The 25,368-nt window shown below is 32.8% G+C and overlaps 2 protein-coding genes across 7 annotated transcripts; both read right to left on the reverse strand.

Annotated features, from left to right (window-relative positions):
- Positions 1-5,031: 5,031 nt before the first annotated feature.
- LOC108452940 (trafficking protein particle complex II-specific subunit 130 homolog) lies at positions 5,032-8,707 on the reverse strand. Of its 6 annotated transcripts, XM_017750758.2 has the most exons (7): positions 7,857-8,707; positions 7,669-7,759; positions 7,379-7,463; positions 6,492-6,681; positions 6,030-6,267; positions 5,606-5,696; positions 5,032-5,493 (listed from the first exon to the last, which is right to left on the reverse strand). In XM_017750758.2, exons 5-7 carry the CDS (start codon positions 6,237-6,239, stop codon positions 5,318-5,320), a joined length of 477 nt encoding a protein of 158 aa, XP_017606247.2. In that variant the 5' UTR covers positions 6,240-6,267; positions 6,492-6,681; positions 7,379-7,463; positions 7,669-7,759; positions 7,857-8,707; the 3' UTR covers positions 5,032-5,317. The 6 variants fall into 6 exon arrangements, 5 of the variants coding, with proteins under 5 accessions (XP_017606247.2, XP_052878057.1, XP_052878059.1 ...); XM_053022097.1 differs by lacking the exon at positions 7,379-7,463; XM_053022099.1 differs by lacking the exon at positions 6,030-6,267.
- A 3,378-nt stretch (positions 8,708-12,085) lies between these two features.
- On the reverse strand, positions 12,086-24,827 carry LOC108452939 (disease resistance protein RPV1-like). The gene is made up of 10 exons (XM_053022094.1): positions 24,111-24,827; positions 22,452-23,553; positions 21,978-22,265; positions 15,781-21,060; positions 14,783-15,695; positions 14,462-14,530; positions 14,100-14,190; positions 13,285-13,400; positions 12,674-12,722; positions 12,086-12,574 (listed from the first exon to the last, which is right to left on the reverse strand). Exons 1-5 carry the CDS (start codon positions 24,593-24,595, stop codon positions 15,192-15,194), a joined length of 7,659 nt encoding a protein of 2,552 aa, XP_052878054.1. The 5' UTR covers positions 24,596-24,827; the 3' UTR covers positions 12,086-12,574; positions 12,674-12,722; positions 13,285-13,400; positions 14,100-14,190; positions 14,462-14,530; positions 14,783-15,191.
- Between the last annotated feature and the right edge of the window lie 541 nt (positions 24,828-25,368).

Here is a 25,368-nt window from a genome sequence, read left to right on the forward strand (position 1 = left end):
TTGTTGAAAGAATTTGTTGCTAATTGAAGACATCATAAGAAAAAAGAAACAATATTGAATGAGTGAAGAATTAATGGATTAGTGATATGTGCTTGAGAATCTTTCTATGGTGTAATGGAATTAGGATCAGTTGAAATATAATGGATTCTATCTTATTAAGTAAGGTTTAGTATAATTTTTTCTTATTTTTGAGTTATTACAAAATATCTACTTTTACAGTCACTTCTTTTCATACTCAAGTTTTTAGTTTACTAACAGCTATTTCAGGTTAACAATTGAATTTATTTCATTTTAGACTTAGAATTTATGTATTAGATTTTTATTGGATTTAATTTGAGTTTAGTCTAAAATTTAGATCTCAAAGAGTTAATTTTGTTAGACAGTTATAAGCCTCAAATTTTAGTTTTTCCTGAGTTTTTAAAATCTTGAGTTTTAGATGATAATTTTGGAAGATTTATTTGCTTTAGTATTAGCTTTTAGTCATGAATTTTTAGCTTTAGTTTTCTATAGTATATTATATTAGATTTTTTGGAGTTAGAGATTAAAATTTTCAAATTAGAAACTAGGGGTGAAGCCAGAACAATTTTGTAGGGGGCAAAATGAAATTTTAATTTTTTATAGTCTATAACTTTATAATTTTTAAAGGATTAAATTGAATTTTGTATAATCTTAGAGGGGGCCAAAGTGTAAATTTATCTTTACTAATTTAAAATTTTAAAAAAATCTCAAGGGTCTAAATAGAAATTTTACATTTTAGGGGGGCCGGGCCCCTGCCAGCCCTCCTAAATTTGCCCCTGTTAGAAACCCTAAACTTCAAGCTCTATAGAAATATCTTTAGATAGACATTGTAAGAGTGCTTTAACCTTCGTTACACGTAACCATACTCTCAAATCCAAATTTGAGCTCTATAGGACTATCTCTAGATAGACATTGTAGGGGTGCTCTAACCTTTTCTACACGTAAACGTACTTCCAAACCCAGATTTAATTATGAGACCGAGCTTTAGTTTTTAAGATTTTTTCCTTAAATTTATCTTAGAACTTTGAGTAGAAGTTCATTCCTAGCACTTAATGATAAAAATGAAAAATTGAATTGAGTCTTATAAAGGCAATGAATAGTTGCGCAAAAAATGTCATAAATGAGCTCAATTATCTAGTGGGTTAAGCACCTAACTCAATTACTCAAATTGTAAATAATTTCTTATTTAAATTCTTTATACTATGTATTCCTTAACATATGGGATTACTAACATTGCCACAAATGTGGTAGTAATTAGTTGTGACAAGGGATAAATTGTTAAGGATGATGAAATATGTAGTGATTGTAACGATTGCAAAGAAAAAGTTAAAAAGAGAATTTTTAAAATTTTAAATTTGCTAAAAGAAGGAAAGGTTCCGAATGAAACATTCAAACCTTTACTTATAGATCTTTGAATGAAGTTATCAAAAAGTGGTTATAAAGGAAATGGGGTCAACATGCTGAAGTAAAGGATATGGTGGGGGAGAGAGATTAGAGAACACATTTATAACCAAGGGGAGAAACTACGAATTTGGTATTGGGGATGAAATAAAATTTTAGAAGTTTGGGAGGGTAAAAGTAAAAATTTTGTTTGAAAAGGCTTAAATTGAATACTTAACAATTGAGAAGGACTAAAATGACATTGTTCAACCTAACCAGGGGAGTTACAAACATTATATGAAACTTACTCTCACATTGTTATTTGTATGCTGATGTATTTTTTGTTTAATCAAGAAGGAAGACTAATATTTTAAGAAATATTAAGAAGTGTACTCTTTTAACAGTATTCGTATTCTAAACTTTCAAGTCATACTGTCTAGAACATTTTAATAGTGGAGCATCCTAGTAATCCTGTCAAACTTTCAAAGTTAGCTCCACAGCCTTTGCTTAATTGTGATTATTTATAAATAATGATAATATCGTGTTATATGTAAATTCATACAGTAGGTGGAAGAACTAATGAAGCTTCAGGCGATATATGAATATAAAATTTGTAAGATAACATCATGGACATTCAAATGCTCTTTCAATGAGATATCTCTCTCGTTTTAAAAAAAAAAAATTATAATGAAATTTCAATGCCCAGTTTAAGCAAATGTTTAGTAGTATTCTCCTATGAAATGATAAAAACTAGTTTGCAATTTATTAAACAAGAATAGGTTTGGGATGATGAACATCTGGTTGCTTGGACTCAAATTTTAGTATCATATACAAGTATAAGTGGATTTGAAATATCAAATACAAGTATATGTCTAACACAGGCATTTTCAATCTTTTTCAAATTTTTCTATGTAACACCCCGAAAATTTCTACAATAAAATATTATCCTTGATATAGTAAAATAAGGAAATAAAGTGACAAGAAGATGAAATTTGAGTTATGTCATTGGGAAGTATATTATGACATATTAATTCAAGAAATGACTAAATTGTAAAAGTGAAAAAAGTTTTGTTGCCCAAGAGTAAATACTCAAAATTTACGGGGTTGAAGTGTAAATATAAAAAAGTTAAAAGACCAATAGTGCAAATATTTTATGGGTGGAATGATATAGAAACTAAGAAAAATTGATGAATTAGGACTAAATTGAATAGGTAAAGAATTATGAGGGACCAAATAATAAATTTATCAAATTAAGTGATGACTCAATGATGGAATTTTAAAAGATCACGAAGGGTAAAATGGCCAATTGGAAGAGAGAGAAAGCTAGAAAGTAATGATGATGTTGATGATATTTTATAATTATTTAATTAGAAAAATATTATTTTATTAATATTTAATAAGATATTTATTATTATTTTATTATTTTATTTAGTATATAATATATATATGTGTGTGTGTGGAAAAAAAAGAAAAGGGAACAACACCATCTATTTCCATGCATCCCACGTTAGAAAGAAAAGAGAAGAAGAAACTTTCCTTTCTTTATAATTTAGTCCTTCCACAAAAAATTCACCATTTTCACCTAGAAATCAAAAGAATTTTCATAGCTACCAAGAGAGAAAATTGTTAAGAAGACTAAGGGGAGTTAGAATATCAAGTTGGATTCAAGAAACAGAAGCTGAAGGAGAGAGAAAAATCAGGTTAAAGATTGAAATCAATAGGACAAGCTAAGAACTTTAAGATTTCAATATATTTTAAGTAGAGTTTTCATGTAAGGTAATATCAAAAGCATGAAAATGATGTTAAGGTAGAGTTTTCTTATATAAGGCTCTATGTTTTTGATATATTAGTGAAGGAAAATAAGAGAAAATGATGGGAAATATGGTAGAGAATAGAAATAAGGGTGTTATAAACTTGGTAACCAATATGTTGCACTAAAACAGTTTTAAACAACAGTAGTAGTCAAACTTTAGAAAATCTTCAAAAATTGTGTAAATTAAATTAGAGGTTGAATAAAATATGAAATTAAATTTACTCTAGTTTTTCATAGAAGAAATGGTGTAAGCAATGGAATTGTAAATTGTGAGATATAATAAAATTTATGACACAAGGTTAGAATGATTTCGGGTTCCCCTGTTCTGACTTTGGAAAATCATAAAAAATTGGAGAAAAATAATTAAGGGCTTAAATTTATATTTTTAGAATCATGGATGAGTCTAATTTCAAGAGGAACAAACTGGAACATCATTTGAATCTTGTACGAGGAGATAATTAATTTTTAGTGAAGAATGGTCAGAACTGTCAGACAGCAGAACAGAGGTAACTTTAAAGAATAAACTATACTTATTGGCTAAACCAAAAATTCTGAAAATTTTATGGTAAGAATATATGTAAGTCTAGTTTCATGGAAAATTAGCGGATCTTTATTTTGATTTCTGTATCTCAAGATATAAATAATTTAGTGACTATGACTCAAATGGACAGTTTTGAATATACATATAAGTAAATAGTGAAATTATTAATAATGTTATTTGTAGCATGTTATATAAATTAAGGATGTGGAATGGAGAGGAGGAGGAGGAAAATATGTATGAATATTCAGCTAGCATGGCTAATTTGTATGTTTTAGGCTCAGAGACTAAATTGAATAAAAGTAAAACTTTATGGGCAATTTTATAAAAATGTTAGAAATGACCAATTTGCATGAAATGGATTATTTTATTATTTAAAATTGCAAAATTGAATAAAATTATTAATTTAGTTTAAGATCGGGAAAAAAACATGTTTTAAGGATTAAATTGAAAAGTGTTGAAATTATGGAAAATTCTGATATTTTATAGAATTCATGGTTTGTTATCAATTTGTATGAGAATAACGGCTGAAAATAAAAATTAAATTGCAAGAATTTTATTTTTTAGAGCCTAAGGATAAAATCGTCATTAATTAAAAGTTTAGGGGTAAAATGGTAATTTTATTTAGAACATTAATTGAATGTATTACAACATGAAATAAATGAAAACGACGATCAAATTTATTTATAAAGATCCAAATGACTCGAATACGAGACTTGAATGTGGAAAAGAAAAGATATCGGATTAATGAAATTATAAACATGAACAAGCAACGAGGTAAGTTAGTGTAACTTGAATTGTATTTTTAAATGCATGAAATATCGATATATTGAATTACTTGATTTATGTTTATGAAGAAATGGCAAGAGAATAATATTTATCATGACATGTAAATATGTGATTATCTTTGATACGTTGATACAAGGAAATTAAGTATATTGAGACGAATAATAAATTCAAGTAAAACATGTCGAGAAAAATAAGTACGTTTAGGGGACAATATGTTTGATTTTAATTGGTTCTAAATATGAACGTTAGATGAAATAAAATATCTGATAAATAAATCGGTAACTCTAGTAATGCTCCGTAACTCTATTTCGGTGATGGATTCGAGTTAGGGCCGTTACATTCTATATATTTGAAAAATTCTTGGAGAATCATATTCCCATGCATACGCCAAAAAAATGTGCCCCGCATAAACATTGGACATAAGTGCTTTAATAAAAATTAAAAGTCATGTAATATACATGACTTTGGAAAAAAAAAAAACATGATGAGAATATGAACTCAAAATGGAATTGAATCGCATTGATATGCATAATGTGTTGTCCACAGCTATTACACAGTTCTTTGTATATGTACTGATATTGAAGGCATTGAAGGAACTATCTATTCTGATCTAAATCAACTAAGTTCTCTTGATTTTTTTTCTTCCAAAAGTTGAAAACTTGCAAAAATTGAGCAAAATCAAAACAGAGACATGAATTTTATCTCGGACTTAGATTTTCGCTGAATGGAATCTACTTTGAAAGCCGAAAATTATGACCTGATTAGAGAAGCCAGGAAAATCATGCTGGAACACAGAAGGATGAACTAGGAGCAGGAGGCAAGACGCAAACCAGGTGACATCCGGCAGGACTGCAGCTTATACTCACTTCATCGATACCCGGAAGCCCAAGATGAGGAGGGTGGATGTATCCAGCAACAAGGGGCATGCATAATATGGAAATAACTATCCTTGAACCTGGAAAGAAATGACAATTTCAAGCAACAGAAATGAAATATTAATGCTTTCTGCTTAGCTGCAAAGCACAGGAATCGGTATTAAAAGGTAAATAGGGAAGTTGTTCGTAAACCTTGCTTCATGTCAAGAGAAACATGCCCTCTTTTCCTCCCAGCAATCATCCATTTATCAGAATTTGCATTGATTTCATATAACATCTTGTCCTGTCATTATAAAACATAATTTGTAGTAGCTGAATGTAAACAAAAAGTAGAAGCGTTGCACAGTATTCACTAATAGCTTCTCTAAGAATTTTCCTTCTACAAAGCAGGCCAGAGTCTGGGGAAAGAGGGAAGGATTGCAGTTGTTAGGATCCGAACCCCAAATCTGTTAAATGCAACCTCTTAGGTGTGACTAAATGAATCAATTATGTTAAGCCTTGGGTGATGTGGGTCTTTTTTAACTAGTAATATGCCAAAATTTAACTCGACTTCTGGTGCATGGGTTCATGCTTATACCCGACTGAATTGGTGAATGATAAGATTGTTTTAACTTACATTGTTTTGAGGAACTCTTTTCTCCTCAATGTCTTTCAACCTTTCAACCCTCCATTTCATGGTAACAAGTTGCCCAACTCGAATACTATCGGAAGGAAGAGGTAGAAATCCTACAGCCAGGCATGGACTAAGGACAGGCTGCCGCAGAAAAAGAGCACTCCTGAAGACTAAATTCTTACTAGTATCCTCATCATTTTCATTCGATTTCATAGCCACAGGTGGGTGTGCCCCAATGGTCCTGTCACCAGAAATTTCATATCTTATGTTTAATATGTTTTCTAGTGGTACCTCTGTAAAGCAAGAGATTGATTGATTTTCATGAGACAATGTGAGAGGGTACAGCTTCTCTGAGAGGGTATAACATATAGAGTTCGATGAATTTAATTTGAATAAACAAGAGTCAAAGAAATAGAAGCCTACAGCCATATACCCTCATACGATAAAAAAAGGAAAAGTCGGTACCTTCAGCAGTTCTCTTCTCCAAGCATAAACAGAATAGGAGTCCAGCTCTTGAACTTGGAGATATGACGAGTGGAAAGAATGCAGAAATAGGTCTTCCATTACCTTGTCCAGCATGTGTAAATCCATCGTGAAGGTCAAGCCAAGCATCGTAAACAGACAATGTGGCATTCGCTTGGGAGTGTAGAGTTACCTGGAAATGACATGAACCAACATGAGCTCCATGCAAAATATGATCTGCCGGTTGATGAGCTAAAATATGTAAGAATTGTGATTGTTTGGCGGAAGATAAATTGGTGTGGTTGATGTGATGATCCTATTGTTTTGTTTCTTTCATTAGCATTGTATTCTCCAGAGACATTGCTGGGGTTTTCTATTTTATTAATGAAAAAACTTTTGCAAAGCATAAAAGAAAAGAATGAGAATGTAGTTTTCAGCATAAAACATGAATGGTAAGATTGAAACAACCTCTCCTATTCACGTGCAACACATACATCTACTTTACCACATACAATAAATTTTTAATTCAACATGCACTGCCAGATTATTTCATATGAAGTGGTATAGTCACTGGTTGATTAATGCCATTAAAAGGTATAAGCTTATCACATTTGTGGATGCTATACATCAAGGTCAAGCATGTCATCTGACAACTGAAGATAAGCATCAAAAGTAGATCAGACAAAATCAGACAAAAGTAATACTACTTTCAATAAAATTATTTATAAATTATAGTCACTTAATAAACTGTTCAATGCAATCTCCAATATCTAAGAAAATCAAGACATGAGGAGTTTAAGCTCTTATATTTATAAATTATGTTCACTTCATTAACATGTTCCAAAAGAAGCATACATACACAAATGTGTTTGAAACCAAGGACATACAACCTGCAAAAGCAAAGTACTATCATTGCATTGATTGGCGACTCTTGTGCTCACATGGAAAGGATCAGTGAAATGCAGAGCTATGGTTCTGTACATTAGAGTAGATCACATAATAAAGTTAAGAATTCAAATACAAAACCAGTAAAAAGCCAGATAAACAAGATATGAGAGACTATGTTGAGAGCTTATATAGATGCTGGTGGGTGTTTTGTGAATGTGAGTGAGTGAGAGAAAGAGAATTCATACTCAAATGTATAGAAAAACTAAAATATATATATAAGGAGAGGCACTACGTGTCATAGATCTGGTTCTTTGATATCCCAAACTCAAGCTTCAAAGCTATTGTCCTCATTCTGTCCACAATACTTTGTTTCTCAGGGGCCCCTGCCACAGCATGCAACATAACATAAATGATCTATCAGATGCTGAAAACTCTAAAAACTTAAACCATCATAACTTTCTTGTGCTTTTTTTTCCTGACCTGAAGATGACCCTCTTGCAAGCTTATCATCAATAGGACGAACATGAATCCACAAAATTGAGGGGAAACTCTATTTTACCGCTTACAAGACACAACTGCTCAAAGTGTTTATTAGCAGCCGGAGAACAATCTTTTGCAGCATCACCAGAGTTTTCCGTACCAACCGAGCCTGTCCATCCTTTTTGTAGCTCAGAATCCTAGAAACACCGAACTCTTATCATTCCACTGCGCAAAAATTCATACCCATGCAAGAATTCGAACATAGAACCTTGACAAACATATAACACTTAACCGAAGTAGATAACCTAAAAATCAAAAATTCATACCCATGCAAGAATTCGAACATAGAACCTTGACAAAGGTATACTTATAACACTTAACCACTGAAGTAGATAACCTAGAAATAACCTAAATTTGCTAAAGGTAAAATTTGAACTTAACTTGAAACCTCATGCACATACCTATAACACTTAACCACTGAAGTAAATAAATATTTGTGTTAAATTATACGTTACACTTTATTTTATTTTAGTAAGGATTCAGGTCGCTCAATTCTAATAGTCAATTCTAATAGTGATGATCCAATAACTTTTGTAACCAAGGGGTTTCCATTTGTAACCATCTTCGATAGCTCCACCTGATATCTCGTGGGATAATTGCTTTTGAAGGCACATTGACAGAATAGCTGAACTGATTCATCTTCATCAAATTTCTCCATTTCATAAATAAGATCAATGCCATTCTGTATAAGCACTTGTTTATTTCTAGTTGTAACAAGGACCGGATAAATTGGCAGTAGTAGCAATCAAAGCAGTTCTCCAGGACTTCACCCTTTCAACATCATGCTCTAAAATTTCTTTATGCTTAGCAAATGCATCTGCAAAACTCCTTGTTTGTTTTCGTACATTCGAGGGATCTACACCATAAAAAACAGGAAGAGTAGTCCATGATCTTCACCAGCTCCTCCAAGCACCATTTGGAAGAAACGTAGTCTTTGGAGAAAACAATTACTGAAACCCTTGATTCTTTGATGACTGTTAATAGTGCCCCTGAAATTTCATCTCCTCTCGGAAGCTCCTCATTGTCTATGAAAGTTTCAATCTTCTTTAGGCACAAATCTTTGTAGAGATGACTTGTGAAACCATGACGAGTATCCTCGCCTCTAAAGTTGAGAAAAACATCGTACCTCGTTGCTTTCACCATAGAGGAGTTAGCGGAAAACATATTGGTGTTCCGCAAGATCTGATGAGAGGATTATTCGATTATAAGAAAATCAAGTGTTTTTAATGTCAATTATGCTTAACATTTACTTCTTCTTTTTTTTTTCGTAGAAAGTTACCGCTACTTTACATCAAATGCAAAGGCTTATAGCTTTATAATGGGAACATGAGCAAGAAAATTCAGCCAAATAAATTGAAAGACTTAGAATAAAATGCTCTTTGCCCGTTGGACGATGAAAACACATAAACCCAAGATCTTGCTTTTGATTCAATTAATAGATGACATTGAAATGGTCAACAAAACGTATTAGCTTTTTCATGAAACAAAAGAGAAATGATGAAATCAAAAGAAGAGAGGAAAATGAAATAAAATAATTAATTGAATAATGAAATGGAAATTATAAAGTAAATATAAAAGAGAGAGGAAAAATAAAGAAAGGATATAATTAGATAATGAAAAGGAAATAAGAAAAGAAAGGAAAGATAAAAGAAATAAAACAAAAGGTTTTTGTTTGTCTCGGATTATATTTTAATTATTTATGTTTGAAATGTTACATTTTAGTCACTTATGTTATTATTTTTTAACGAAGTGATTACTCTATTGTTAAACTCCATTACCTCTTTAATAATAGTCCTACGTGGCAGTCTAAATGAGCTTTAAATATCAATTTGAATGTTCAATTGCTGGGATAAAAATAGGCTTTTAATTAAATAAATTTAATTTGGACTGCCATGCAAGACAACTAAGTTGGCATTTATAATACATTTGGACTGTCATTAGGGAAGTAATGGAATTTAACGGTAGAGTGATCATTTCGTAACAAAACGATAACGTAAGTGACTAAAATGTAACATTTCAAACATAAGTGACTAATTTATAATTTAAAGTAAATAAAAGTGACTATTTTTATAATTTACTCAAAAAAAAGAAAATCTATTGATTAGTATTTGGCAAATTAACATGTCACATCAAACTCTTGTTACTCCAATAATAGCATATAACGGTTTGGGGATCTAATGACAATTTTAAAAATTCAGTGATAATTTTGAAGTAGATTTATGATGTGAATGTAATCAATAATATTATTTATACTAAAAACTCTATCACATATATTGATATCATAATTTTTAAATCTAACTCATTATGACTTCTTTTATCTATTGAACAAAAAATTGTCCTATATTGAGTTTTGACGAGTTGATCTTAGATTAAATTTATAATAACAAAAGAAATAGATAATCTTTTGATTAAATTTACTAATTGAATTTTTAAAAAATTACAAAATAAATCAAAATTTTAATTTATAAATCCAATTGATATTTGCTGTAAATCCATTTTTAAAGGTAAATTCATTTTTTAAATATATAATATTTATCCTTATTATGTAATTTATATATATTTTTGGATTCAAAGTTTTACACAAGATTAGCTTGGTTGTTTTAATATTAGTAGTAACTTGAACAATTTATGGTTGTGAACAATTTCGATATAGCTTTAATCATGAACTTGGACATTGTTTTTGGATTATATTTCTATCAACCACAGGATTATGGTTTGTTTGTTCAGTTTATGTGTTTGGTTATTTCTGGTTAACTAAAATTTCGATTATGTTATTACTTATATTCTTTTATTGAAACTTATTTTTTTAAATGATAAAATTCATGAGATTATAATTTTATCTTTTATAGTTGATAATTTTAGTTTCATTAACATTATTTCTATTACAACAATAAAAAAATATTTTCCACTTTTTTAAAAATTAAGCTTTAAAATGAAAAAATTTTGAACAATCATAAAATTAAGATTTAAAAAGTAACTAAAACCCTCAACGGAATGAAAATTCAGTACTAACTTAGGATTAAAAAACCATAAAACCAACTAGAAGAAAAGTGACAAATTCAAATGCTAAATGAATAATTAAGGTTATTTATATTTAAATCAATTTACACATGCATTAAATTTCTATTTGTGTTTAAACAATGATAGAAATGAAAAAAGAAGATATAAAATTTAGAGCGAAAAATAAACATATTTAGGGTTTGAAATTCAATACAGATAAGATAGCCAAATGAGGTTGAAGCATCATTCAGCGGTTATACTTTGAATCCTTAGGGTATGTTTGGTTCATTGTAATGGAATAAGGTTGTAATTGAATAGGACTGTAATAGAATAGAGTTGTAATGGAATAGAGTTGTAATCAGTAATTCAATTGTTTGGTTGAATAGAATGAAATAGAGCTGTAATATCATTTTTGTGTTTGGTTGAATGGAATAAATGTTGTAATAGTATAAGAAAAAAGACTTAAATGACCAAAATATCCTTAATGAATTTTTGCATATAGTTGATTATTGTTATTAAATTTTAATAAGATTACTTTAGTTTTTTACATTGTGTAAGTAGACCTCTCCCTAATTATACAATATAAAAATAAATTGATATATTTATTTCAAATCAGATGATCGAATTAAAATTAAAGTTTGAACCACAACCTAAATTACATGTGTATGATTGTACATTGAATCAAAGTTAATGTATAACTTTAAAATTTGCATAAAAATAATTTGAATAAAAATAATTGAGTTCAAAGTAGATATTGAAGATATTTTTGGAATTTTTAAAATTTTTATTTTAATAAATTCAATGTATTTTTATGTATTTAAAGTTTTGTCTATATTTATAATTTTCTGTATATATTATATTTTTTATAATTTTTGTATAAAATCAAGGTGAAATTGATATAAAATATAAAAGTTATGACCAAATTTATTATATTATAGCAATTAAAAAATGGCATGTCCCTATATTCTAACTTTTTCAATTGAAGGCTGATTAATGTATTATTATGTATTGGAATTGATTTTAAATTAATTAGTTAATAAAATTTGTAGAAAGAGAGAAGTTATGTTTCGCTTGAATGAAAAGGTATTCATGTCAACATACCTGTTTTTACTTCTTCAAATGAAGTTATGGTAAATTTTGAAGCCTGGAGACAGAGAGAGAAGTGCAGCTTCCAGTTGAACTTATGATATATCTTAATTGCCAAACCCATCAAAAAGAACATGAAACAAGGGAATTTATGGACAAAAGGGTAATCAATATGAGATCTGCATCCTTCATCCTATAAGGTATAATTTCCCAAGTTTATACTTGATATAAACACAACTTATCTGATTTTGAGATGTTCTGTGCAAGAAATTTACACATCCATGAAGAAAACTCAGATGCCCTGCAGCTGTGTTCATGAGTTGATAGCATCCAAAAAAAGAAAAACACCATTTCGGTTTCACCATGGCACAACTCCCATCTGATGGCAGAATCTGTGGGTATCCTTACCTCCTATTCACAGATATCCTCCTGCGTTTGTTGTAGCAGCACTTGACAAAATCGTTACCGCCACCTTTTGTTCCCTCACAATAGGCAGCCTGAACTGAACTCTCTGGATTGACTTCATTATCGCATCGAGCATGGTCAATTTGAGTTCGTTGGTTTGCCTGTAACTGAGAAAGATCTGGTGAGTCGAGAAGGAGAAAATAAAATGAAAGAAATAGGTTAATGATGGACTAATGAAATGTGCTTGAGAGTCAATAAAAAAGTACCGTAACCACAGTATCAACATTGTTAGTAATACACCCGCCAGTATCAATCCTGCCAAAACATCATATACCGATTATTATTAACATATTTTAGCAGGCAGCATCAGAGGCCGTATGTTTGAACAGTGAATATAACATGAAAAATCGAGCAAATAAAGAGGTTCATATGAGTGGAGCCAATATATATCCTGAGTCAAAGCAGAGTCCGACTTATTTGAAATAGGAGTACAACTAGCTTATTACTTCATAAATTAGCATAGACGGTGAGACCATCAATTCATAGGTGTAAACAACTGTACGCAGCTATATCCCATACATCTGTGTCTTTGGCAAGAGACGAAGACTTCCGATGCTGATCATTCCAAAGGGTTAATAAGTGATAACAAAAAATTCAGGATTGGAAGAACAGCAATGAACAACCCATCATCATTACCATCGAAAACCATATCCAACTAATATACTTGAAAGAGTTCAGGATTCAAAGACCAGCAATGAACGACCTGTAACTATATCCAACTGAAACATGCTAGCTCGGTTAAACTAAAGAGTGGAAGTGGGGCATTCTAGGGTCACTGCTTTCATATTTTACAAAGTTAACAGTATAATACACATACCAGTAAAGGGTATTTGCTTTGTAAGAGTTGTCATTTATGATATCTGCCTCTCTTACAGTTGTAAAGACTGCGAAGTCTCTCTTTGCTGAGAACCTCAAATACCAAAGGATGACTACCTAGGAATAAATATAGCTTAAATGAAATATAGACTGCATTATATTCCAAAAGTAACTCTATAGCTTAAATGAAATACTTTTTTTCTCTGACACAGCTTAAATTATAGCATCTTGAACAAATAGGTTGAATCAGTAGAAGCACAACAAATAATCATTCAATGAATCTTTCAGCGTTAGAGAACCAGAGGAAGACGCAAAATTTAAGTTCCCTGCCCCCTTCCCAAAAAAAAAAAGTTAACTCTATACAGACTGTTTTCTATACAAACAATATTCCAAAAGTTAAAATATCTGGCCCCAGAATAGCACCATTGAACAAGAACCCAATGTTTCAGTGAAGGCATTTATTCCTACAGAAATTAACAAATAGGTAGTCATATAGAAATGTGTAATTAAAAAGAAAAAGAAAACTAAAACATCCAAGTTCTAACTTCTAACCAAAGAGGCAAACTAAAATATACAAGTTCTAACTTCTAACCAAAAAGGCACCATGCATTTAAAAACTATCTTCTGTTACACCCCTGTTTTTCTTATGGTCAAAAGGGTACCAGACTAATGATGAAAAATATAAACACGTTAATTGCAATAATTACATTCACACGATAACAAAATGAAATACAGGAGAAACCATTTTCTTTAAGTCAATAAGGACTATGCATTATGCATATAGCAATTCAAAGAACTAAAACGCAAGATTGTCACCTTTTTCTTCTTGCTTCTTCTTTTTTCTGGGAACAAAGTTTCCATCATTTTTGGCGATACAATCTGACTTTGTCTTGCCATATTGTATCCGCTGCACCAAATTAATCATACAGTCAATCAAACCTAAGAATCATTACAACTAAAACTGCATATAAATTAAGCCCAGAAAAAGAAATTGATTACAATCAAAAGTGATGCCTAGAATAAAGTAAGTTTGGTTCAAGCTGTAAATGGTGTTATTGATGAGTAGCAAAAGTCTTCCATGGTTGCAGAAGGAACAATAGCCATAATTTATATAGGAAAAAATAAAATGGCTCCTAAAATTTTGATGAATTGAACTCAATCTTTTAAAGGAGACCCACTTCTCGACAACTCTGGAAATGCCCAGTGGTTGTTCACCCAGCTTTTGTGAGCATTTAACATAGGGAGTTCTGCAAATTGAAAACCCATGACCTAATGAAAAAGCTACTTCGCTTTGAACCTAGAAAAAAAATTCAACCTTTTTCAATTACAAATGTTAAGTAAAATAAGATGGCAACCTTGAAAAGGAAAATGAAACCTGAAAGTTTCAATTTATCAACCTTGTTTTTGGATCATGTAGATAATGGATAACTTCCTGAATGAATACCACCATAAGCCATTGATTTACTTCTCTATTCGAGAAAAAAAAAAAAAAAACTTACCATCAAAACAAGCAGGGCCTTACTGAGCACCAGGCGATTCCAGTGATAGGTTGGAATCGCTTAGGAGTGGTAAACTAAGTGTGGGTCTTTGGCCTTCAAGTTGATTTGCTTCCTTTCAGGTTGATTTGAGCGTGAGATTGTTGATGGCTAAGGAAAAATAAAAAGTGAAACCGTTGAGAAATTACAGTCTGAGGGTGTTTTTGGAAGGGAAAAGAAGGTCATTCGGTGGAAAGGTTGGAATAGCCAATTCGGCACCTCCTCCCCTGAATGGCTATTCAACGATTTTCGCAATGAAGCTGTAATCGCCATTTGGCATTTTAAGCATTCCAACGAACCAAACCTCTGCTTTACTGTGGAAATTGGAACCGTCCTGTAATGGCTTTGCCATTGCATTGAACCAAACGAAGCGTTAATTTGCAAACAATAGATGAACCCCGCACTGTTTTACCTTGCATTCGGACCAAATCCACTTATGAAGAGTCTCCCCATCATCAAGGTAGAAACTAAAGGAAGCCTCATTGTAAAAACGCTCGTTTGATGCCTCACTTTTAACAAACCCCCTAACTTCTTCACCACCATATAAGAGGAACAAGTGATCTAACAATTTATCTGACAATCCGCTTTTAAACCCAATGGAGGCATAACAACTCAGGTAATGAGAGTCGTCATTACAGGATTTCAGATGACATTTACATCTAATGCCCAATTCCTTACCATTATAAGAGTCTGGGAATGAAACAACAACGGAAGCAACGAAACATGGAAAGTTTATCCTGCTATTATTAGAACACCACTCTGAAGGCAATTGGATGTTTATGGAAGATCCTAAGCTTTTGAAATCAAACCATTCCGGGATTTCACTTCCAGGGACGCATGTTACAATCCTAGTTCCTTTTTTGCTTTCTGGGCGTGCCTGTTTGATTATTATTAAAAACATGATTGATTATTCGGCATATAGCTATCTGGAAGAGGAAGAAGAAGAAGAAGAAGAAGCTGACCTGATGATAATCTTTTAGTACAGTGACCAATTGCTCAAATGGCATCTCCAACTTTGGTGTTTCAGCACTGCTTACAGCTTTCTGATCCAGTTGGAAGCAGTTGGTAAATAGCCAACCCAAGGATTTACAAAACACTGCTTGCTTCAAAAGCTTCTTAATGCTTGAAACTTCCTCCACTGAAGTATCATTCTCCGTACAGTTCTCATTCAGTTGGAAGCAATTGGTAAATATCAACTTCAACCATCGATTCGATCCATCCTCACAAAACAGTGCTTGCTCAAAATGCTTCTTAATGCTTGAGACATCCTCTAATGAAGTACAGTCATCTGCATCTAAATATACCAGGCTTGGTGGAAGCTCTGGTAGTGATTTCAGTCTCTTGCATTTCCTCATGATTAACTCTTCCAAGCAAGGAAATTGTTTGATGGTTGTGGGGAAGTTCTCAAGATTGCTTTTAGATAAATCTAACTTCTTCAAAGAGGATAACCCATGGAGATCTTTCTGATTCACTGGTCTGCCTCCAACCGAAGTAAACAAGTTTTTTACGACTAGATTTGAACAACCACAAAGACTAAGACATAAAAGAGATTTAAATTTATAAAAGCTGTCAGGAAGGCAGACAATGTTTTCACAGTTTTTAAATCTCAATTCCTTAAGACCAATAAGATTGTCAATTGAGGACGGTAATTCCTTCAAAGCCGTTCCGCTTAAATCAAGTTCATACAGTTCCTCCATGGTGTTCATGACTTCTGGGAAAATCTCCAATCTCGAGCAACCTTCAAGATTGAATGTCTTAAGAGATTTCAATTTATAAAAACCGTCACGAAGGCAAACAAGGTTTTTACAGTTTTTCATTCTCAAATACTTAAGACCAATAAGATTGCCAATTGAGGATGGTAATTCCTTCAATGCCGTTCCGCTTAAATCAAGGTCATACAGTTCCCCCATGGTGTCCATAACTTCTGGGAAAATCTCCAATCTCGAGCAACCACAAAGATGGAATGTCATAAGAGATTTCAATTTATAAAGGTTGTCAGGAAGGCAAATAAAGTTTTCACAGTATTTCAATCTCAAACCCTTAAGACCAATAAGATTGCCAATTGAGGATGGTAATTCCTTCAAACTCGTTCTGCTTAAATCAAGTTCATACAGTTCCTCCATGGTGTCCATGATTTCTGGGAAAATCTCCAATCTCGAGCAACCTTCAAGATCGAATGTCTTAAGAGATTTCAATTTATAAAAGCTATCAGGAAGGCAAACAAGGTTTTTACAGTTTTTCATTCTCAAATACTCAAGACCAATAAGATTGCCAACTGATGATGGTAATTCCTTCAAAGCCGTTCTACTTAAATCAAGTTCATACAGTTCTTCCATGGTGTCCATGACTTCTGGGAAAATCTCCAATCTCGAGCAACCTTCAAGATCGAATGTCTCAAGAGATTTCAATTTATAAAAACTGTCAGGAAGGCAAACAAGGTTTTCACAGTCCTTCAAGCTCAAATACTGAAGACCAATAAGATTGTCAATTGAGGATGGTAATTCCTTCAAAGCGGTTCCTCTTAAATCGAGTTCATACAGTTCCTCCATAGTGTCCATGACTTCTGGGAAAATCTCCAATCTCGAGCAACCTTCAAGATCGAATGTCTTAAGAGATTTCAATTTATAAAAGCTGTCAGGAAGGCAAACAAGGTTGTTACAATTTTTCATTCTCAAATACTGAAGACCAATAAGATTGTCAATTGAGGATGGTAATTCCTTCAAAGCTGTTCCGCTTAAATCAAGTTCATACAGTTCCTCCATAGTGTCCATGACTTCTGGGAAAATCTCCAATCTCAAGCTACCTTCAAGATCGAACCTCTTAAGAGATTTCAATTTATAAAAGCTGTCAGGAAGGCAAACAAGATTTTTACAGTTTTTCATTCTCAAATACTTAATACCAATAAGGTTGTCAATTGAGGATGGTAATTCCTTCAAAGCCGCTTCACTTAAATCAAGAACCGTCAACCTCTCCATGGTGTCCATGATTTCTAAGAAAATCTCCAATCTCGAACAACCTTCAAGATCGAACGTCTTAAGAGATTTCAATTTATAAAAGCTGTCAGGAAGGCAGACAAGTTTTTCACAATTTTTAAGTCTCAATTTCTTAAGACCAATAAGATTGTCAATTGAGGATGGTAATTCCTTCAAAGGTGTTCCGCTTAAATCAAGTTTATACAGTTCCTCCATGGTGTCCATGACTTCTGGGAAAATCTCCAATCTCGAGCAACCTTCAAGATCGAATGTCTTAAGAGATTTCAATTTATAAAAGCTGTCAGGAAGGCAAACAAGGTTGTTACAGTTTTTCATTCTCAAATACTGAAGACCAATAAGATTGTCAATTGAGGATGGTAATTCCTTCAAAGCCGTTCCGCTTAAATCAAGTTCATACAGTTCCTCTATGGTGTCCATGACTTCTGGGAAAATCTCCAATCTCGAGCAACCTTCAAGATCGAATATCTCAAGAGATTTCAAATTATAAAAGCTGTCAGGAAGGCAAACAAGGCTTTTACAGTTTTTCATTCTCAAATACTCAAGACCAATAAGATTGCCAATTGAGGATGGTAATTCCTTCAAAGCCGTTCCGCTTAAATCAAGTTTATACAGTTCCTCCATGGTGTCCATGACTTCTGGGAAAATCTCCAATCTCGAGCAACCACAAAGATGGAATGTCTTAAGAGATTTCAATTTATAAAAGCTGTCAGGAATGCAAATAAGGCTTTTACAGTTTTTCAATCTCAAACCCTTAAGACCAATAAGATTGCCAATTGAGGATGGTAATCCCTTCAAAGCCGTTCTACTTAAATCAAGTTCATACAGTTCCTCCATGGTGTCCATGACTTCTGGAAAAATCTCCAGTCTCGAGCAACCTTCAAGATCAAATGTCTTAAGAGATTTCAATTTATAAAAGCTGTCAGGAAGGCAAACAAGGTTTTTACAATTTTTCATTCTCAAATATTTAAGACCAATAAGATTGCCAATTGAGGATGGTAATTCTTTCAAAGCTGTTCCACTTAAACCAAGAACCGTCAACCTCTCCATGGTGTCCATGACTTCTGGAAAAATCTCCAATCTCGAGCAACCTTTAAGATAGAATCCCTCAAGAGATTTCAACTTATAAAAGCTGTCAGGAAGGCAAACAAGGTTTTTACAGTTTTTCATTTCCAAATGCTTAAGACCAATAAGATTGTCAATTGAGGATGGTAATTCCTTCAAAGCCGTTCCGTTTAAATCAAGCAACTTCAACCTCTCCACGATGTCCATGACTTCTCGAAAAATCTCCAATCTCAAGCAACCTTCAAGATTGAATATCAGAAGAGATTTCAATTTATAAAAGCTGTCAGGAAGGCAAACAAGGTTGTTACAGTCCTTCAAGCTCAAATATTGAAGACCAATAAGATTATCAATTGAGGATGGTAATTCCTTCAAAGCTGTTCCGCTTAAATCAAGTTTATACAGTCCCTCCATGGTGTCCATGACTTCTGGGAAAATCTCCAATCTCGAGCAACCTTGAAGATATAAACTCTTAAGAGATTTCAATTTATAAAAGCTGTCAGGAAGGCAAACAAGGTTTTTACAATTTTCCATTCTCAAATACTTAAGACCAATAAGATTGCCAACTGAGGATGGTAATTCCTTCAAAGCCGTTCTGCTTAAATCAAGTTCATACAGTTCCTTCATAGTGTCCATGACTTCTGGGAAAATCTCTAATCTCGAACAACCTTCAAGATCAAATGTCTTAAGAGCTTTCAATTTATAAAAGCTGTCAGGAAGGCAAACAAGGTTTTTACAATTTTCCATTCTCAAATACTTAATACCAATAAGATTGCCAACTGAGGATGGTAATTCCTTCAAAGCCGTTCTGCTTAAATCAAGTTCATACAGTTCCTTCATAGTGTCCATGACTTCTGGGAAAATCTCCAATCTCGAGCAACCTTCAAGATTGAATGTCTTAAGAGCTTTCAATTTATAAAAGCTGTCAGGAAGGCAAACAAGGTTTCTACAGTATTGCATTCTCAAAACCTTAAGACCAATAAGATTGCCAATTGAGGATGGTAATTCCTTCAAAGCCGTATAGCTTAAACCAAGACCCGTCAACCTCTTCATGGTGTCCATGACTTCTGGGAAAATCTCCAATCTCAAGCAACCTTCAAGATTGAATGTCTTAAGAGATTTCAATTTATAAAAACTATCAGGAAGGCAAACAAGGTTTTTACAGTTTTTCATTACCAAATACTCAAGACCAATAAGATTGCCAATTGAGAGTGGTAATTCCTTCAAAGCCGTTCCACTTAAACTAAGTTCATACAGTTCCTCCATGGTGTCCATGACTTCTGGGAAAATCTCTAATCTCGAGCAACCTTCAAGATCGAATGTCTTAAGAGATTTTAATTTATAAAAACTGTCAGGAAGGCAAACAAGGTTTTTACAGTTTTTCATTCTCAAATACTTAATACCAATAAGATTGCCAATTGAGAATGGTAATTCCTTCAAAGCCGTTCCTCTTAAATCAAGTTCATCCAGTTCCTCCATGTTGTCCATGACTTCTGGGAAAATCTCCAATCTCGAGCAACCTTCAAGATCGAGTGTCTTAAGAGATTTCAATTTATAAAAGTTGTCAGGAAGGCAGACAAGGTTTTCACAGTTTTTAAGTCTCAATTTCTTAAGACCAATAAGATTTCCAAATGAGGATGATAATTCCTTCAAAGCTGTTCCACTTAAATCAAGTTCATACAGTTCCTTCATGGTGTCCATGACTTCTGGGAAAATCTCCAATCTCGAGCAACCTTCAAGATCGAATGTCTTAAGAGATTTCAATTTATAAAAGCTATCAGGAAGGCAAACAAGGTTTTTACAGTTGGCCATTCTCCAATAGTAAAGACCAGTAAGATTGCCAATTGAGGATGGTAATTCTTTCAAAGCCGTTTCGCTTAAATCAAGTTCATATAGTTCCTCCATGGTGCCCATGATTTCTGGAAAACAACACAGATTTGAGCAGCCACTAAGATGAAGGTTGGTGAGGGCTGTGGCTTTGTAAAAGCTAGGCAGAGATCTAAGATTTTCGCAATCGCAGAAATACAAAATAGTTAGCTTCTCAAGATGTTGAAGGGATGAAGGAAGCTCACGCAAGTTAGAACACCCGGAAAGGTTTATCACTTCAAGATTTCTGGCATTTGAGAGGTCCGGGATTCTTACAAGGTTCCAGGAATATCTGAGTGTGATAACCTTCAAATTTACTAAATCCTGCATGCATCAGAACATAGTGTTTGATAAATTTGTGTACATTGAAGAACTATAATGCTACAGATGTGACCACAATATAAAAAAAGTGCAACCAAACATTAAACTATCTTCAAAATGGTATATTTGAGTAGTGGAACCAACAAGTTTGAGCTCCATTCCAACTCATCGCTCAAATTTTGTTTTCCTTTTAAAATTCAAGCTCAATTTGACATGGAAGTTTAAATTACGGTGTTCCCTCGGTAGGCTCATTATTTGTCTATATGCGTTTAAATTATAAATTAATTATTATTTTATTGTTATTATTTTATAATTATATTTTAGTTAAAAATTATCGAATGTTATTAATAAATTACAGTTTGTGTATCGTAAGTTGTTTCTTTAACATTATTGACTTTTCATATAGTTTAGAATGTTGATAAATTAAACCGAAAGTTAATTGATATTTGAAATAGTTTAAATAAAAATATTAAATTCAACAACTAAATTTGAACAAAATAATAATCTGAATAGAAGACTCTAATTATATTTGTTCTTTCTTAATCAGCAATTATTGCATATATTAACTTTTGGAAAAACCATTTATTATAAATCTAATCATGTTTATTACATATATTTAATCTAAACAAAGAGTTTATTTTATCTTTCTCTATTTCAACATTTTCAATGATATATTAAATAATACATTATCTATTACTATTTTATAGTTTTTATCTTTTGATTAAGAAATTTCCATATGTTATTATAGAAATAGAATTTTTATCATTGAATTTGGTCAACCAATTATTTAATTATTGATTTAAGCATACATATTAAAGATATTAAAAAATTTTATCATTCATTATGCATAATGGAAATGGAAACATGCTTGCATAAATCTACAAAACACCATAGATTTATATCAAAAGAAAAAAGAGTACCTGTTTTCCCTCCCAGAGTTGTTCAAGATGGCTCTTGCTCATATCAAGTTCAACTAGGTACCTTAGATCAAACTTGGTGGGCAAAGATCTCAAAGGGTATCCCTCCCAGAAAAGGTACCTTAGCTCCTCAGGAAATGATAGAAGCCCTTTAGAAAGTAAGATTCTTCCACAAGAATGATAGAATTTGAGAAATCTAAGCTTTCGCATCTTCATCAAGGCTGTCAGTTCCAATTCCAACTTTGGAAGTTTGGACATATTAAGTACAATGCCTGTGAGCCTTCCCGTTCCCTAAACCCAAGAGCAGTATATGGAGTCAAGATACAGGCAAAACATGAACTCTTATCATATACATGTATGTATTTTATACAAATATGTGTTCGAATAAGAATCAAACATGATTGTCGGACATGGATATGTCCAGAGAAAATGAAGAGTGATAGTAACATAAGTGAAGGAAATGAACAGGGCCCTTACATTGTTTTTTGAGAGCACATCATAGCTGTCCTCAGGAATCCACAGCCTACTGCGTTTTTCAGGCTTTAAAGGTGATTCATCGTGTACAATATTCCAACCCATCTGTTGCAATAAATCATGCATTGCTATCTGATTTTCTGAAACAGATATAAGAGATTTATCAATGAGGTTCTCAATCCCCGAATGTGCAGAGACATAACAAGCATCCATAAAACTTGTTACATAGTCTCGGTCCTTCCCTTTAAAGAAACAAGCAATGTCAAGAAACATTTCTTTCTCTTCACAATCTAGTCCATCAAAACTCCATTTCAACACTTCTTGAATGCCCTGTTTAGGAACTTTATTTAATTTCTTTACTTCACTTTCCCGGTAGCTTCTGGTCTTGCCACACAGAGAGGATCCTATAAGTGTAATAGCTAAAGGGTTTCCATCAGCAACACTTAAAACCATCTCTGATAGCTTCAACTGATATTCTATAGGATTATAACTTTTGAAGGCACGTTGACAAAAGAGCTGAACAGATTCATAAGAATTTAATTTCTTCACTTCATAAATGAGATCCAGATCCATGCCACCCTGGATAAGCACTTGTTTATTTCTAGTGGTAACAATGACTCGACTTCCAGGGCCAAACTGATCGATTCCTCCAAATAAAAACTCAAGTTGGCTTAACTTTGACACGTCATCACAAACTATCAGAACCTTCTTCTTGGAAAGCCTGTCCTTAATAAAGCCTGATCCGGTTGTTGGCGTTGAGATATATAAATTTTCATCTTCTAATATAGTTGAAAGAAATTCCGTACGCAATTTTAATAATTCTCTTTGTTCATCATGTTCTCTCACGTTTGCAAGAAAGCAGCATCTTTGGAAACCATTTGAAACATGGTGATAAATGGCGTCGGCAAGTGTAGTTTTGCCTATACCTCCCATACCCCAAATGCCTAGCATTCGAAAATCTGGGAATCCGTCCTGAAATAATGACAAAACTTCCTGCATCCGCCTTTTAATTCCAACTAAACCCTTTAAATTAGCGCTTGAGGTTCCACAATTCAATTTCTTCACTATATCTTCGATAATTTTATCTACCAGAGTTGAGTCAGGCCTATATATTAAAAGAAGAAACAAATTACAGGAGAAATAAAAAGGAAAGAGAAGTAAATAAATAAAAATGATAAAGTTAACTCAATTGATTCATAGGGTGACTTATAAAAGGAAGACATCCAAATACAGATCTAGAATTCAAATTTCACTATCTACAGCGCTTTTTAAATCCTCAAATTATAACTTTTTTTTTGAAAATAAATATATCAATAGATCTTATACATGAGAGAATGGTTTGAAGGTGTCATGAACTTTGAGTTAAAGAGAATGGTATGAAGGTATAGAAAACGCAACAAACAATAACATTGTTCAAGAACAGATTCTTCTTAAATTTTCTCTATGCCTACAAAATTATGGCCCTTCAATATATGACAAAAAAAAATTAAAAAGGGAAAAGTTAAGTCTTTCATATCAAGTATCTGTCCCTCAACTCGAATCTGGATAGTATAAATGAATCACTTCTTGAAAAAAAAGTCTGTTTAATCTCTCTGCTTCCAAATCATTATATGCATATATTTAAAAAAAGGATTGAATGTAAAGAAAAAGAGTTGCAATTACCGAGTGACTTGTGAATCCCAACCGGATAATTTGCCAGCTGCAGTCAAAGCACTTCTCCAGGTTTTCACCTTTTCTGGCTCATGCTTGAAATTTTCTTCATGCTTTGCAAATGCATCTGCAAAACTCCCTGTTTGGTTACGTACATCTCTTGGGTCCACACCGTAAAATACAGGAACAACCCATTTGTTGCAGTCCATGATCTTGACCAGCTCAGCCAAGCACCATTTGGAAGAAGCGTAGTCTTTGGAGAAAACAATGACTGAAACCCTGGATGCTTGAATGGCCGTCAACAGTGCCCCTGAAATTTCATCTCCTTTTCGAAGCTCCTCATCGTCTATAAAAGTTTGGATATTCTTTCGACACAAATCTTTATACAGATGACTCACGAAACCATCACGAGTATCCCTGCCTCTGAAGCTAAGGAAAACATGGTATGTCCTTGCTTTGATCATATCAGCAGCAGCAGAAGATTTAGAGGAAAACATATTTGGGTTGAGCTGGATTTGATGAAAGATTATTGGAATATGAGTAAATGAACAGTTTTTAATGTCAATGACGCTGATAGGTTTCTTAGAAATTAATCAAATTTCTCCAGTTTGGCGTGAGGAACATGGGCATTGAAAAAATTTAAAAAAAAAAAAAAAGGAATCTTTAAGACCGCCGAAAGTGAACTTTGCGGGCAGCATAAAATATTAGTGACTAGTTTAAGATAGTACCATATTCGATTAAACAATTTTAAAATTATATATTAAATACGTTTTACTGTGTTAAAAAAGTTAGAATTGATAATATTGATGTATGGTTTTTATAAAAAAATCATATTTCTTTAATAAATAAAATAAATAATCAAATCTCGAAGCACTAATATTTTTTTTTTAAATATCAGTCTTGTAAATGGTTTGTGATAACATAAAGAAATAATATATTGTTTGGTAGACTATGAAAATAAGGCTTTAGCGGCGTTTTTAGTGGCGTTTGAACAAAAAACGCCGCAAATATTTTACATTCGCGGCGTTTGCAATAAAACGCCGCAAAAAACAGAGTAATAGCGGCGTTTTTTATCCAAACGCCGCTAAAAACTGAGCAATAGCGGCGTTTTTGGCCCAAACATCGCTAAAAACTGAACAATAGCGGCGCTTTTCCAAACTGAACAATAGCGGCGCTTTTGGAAAAACGCCGCTATAGGTCGAGGTTTTAGCGGCGCTTCTGGAAAAACGCTGCTATAGGTAGAGGTTTTAGCGGCGCTTTTGGAAAAACG

This window comes from Gossypium arboreum, chromosome 11 (genome assembly GCF_025698485.1).
Source record: "Gossypium arboreum isolate Shixiya-1 chromosome 11, ASM2569848v2, whole genome shotgun sequence".
Lineage (NCBI taxonomy): Eukaryota > Viridiplantae > Streptophyta > Magnoliopsida > Malvales > Malvaceae > Gossypium > Gossypium arboreum.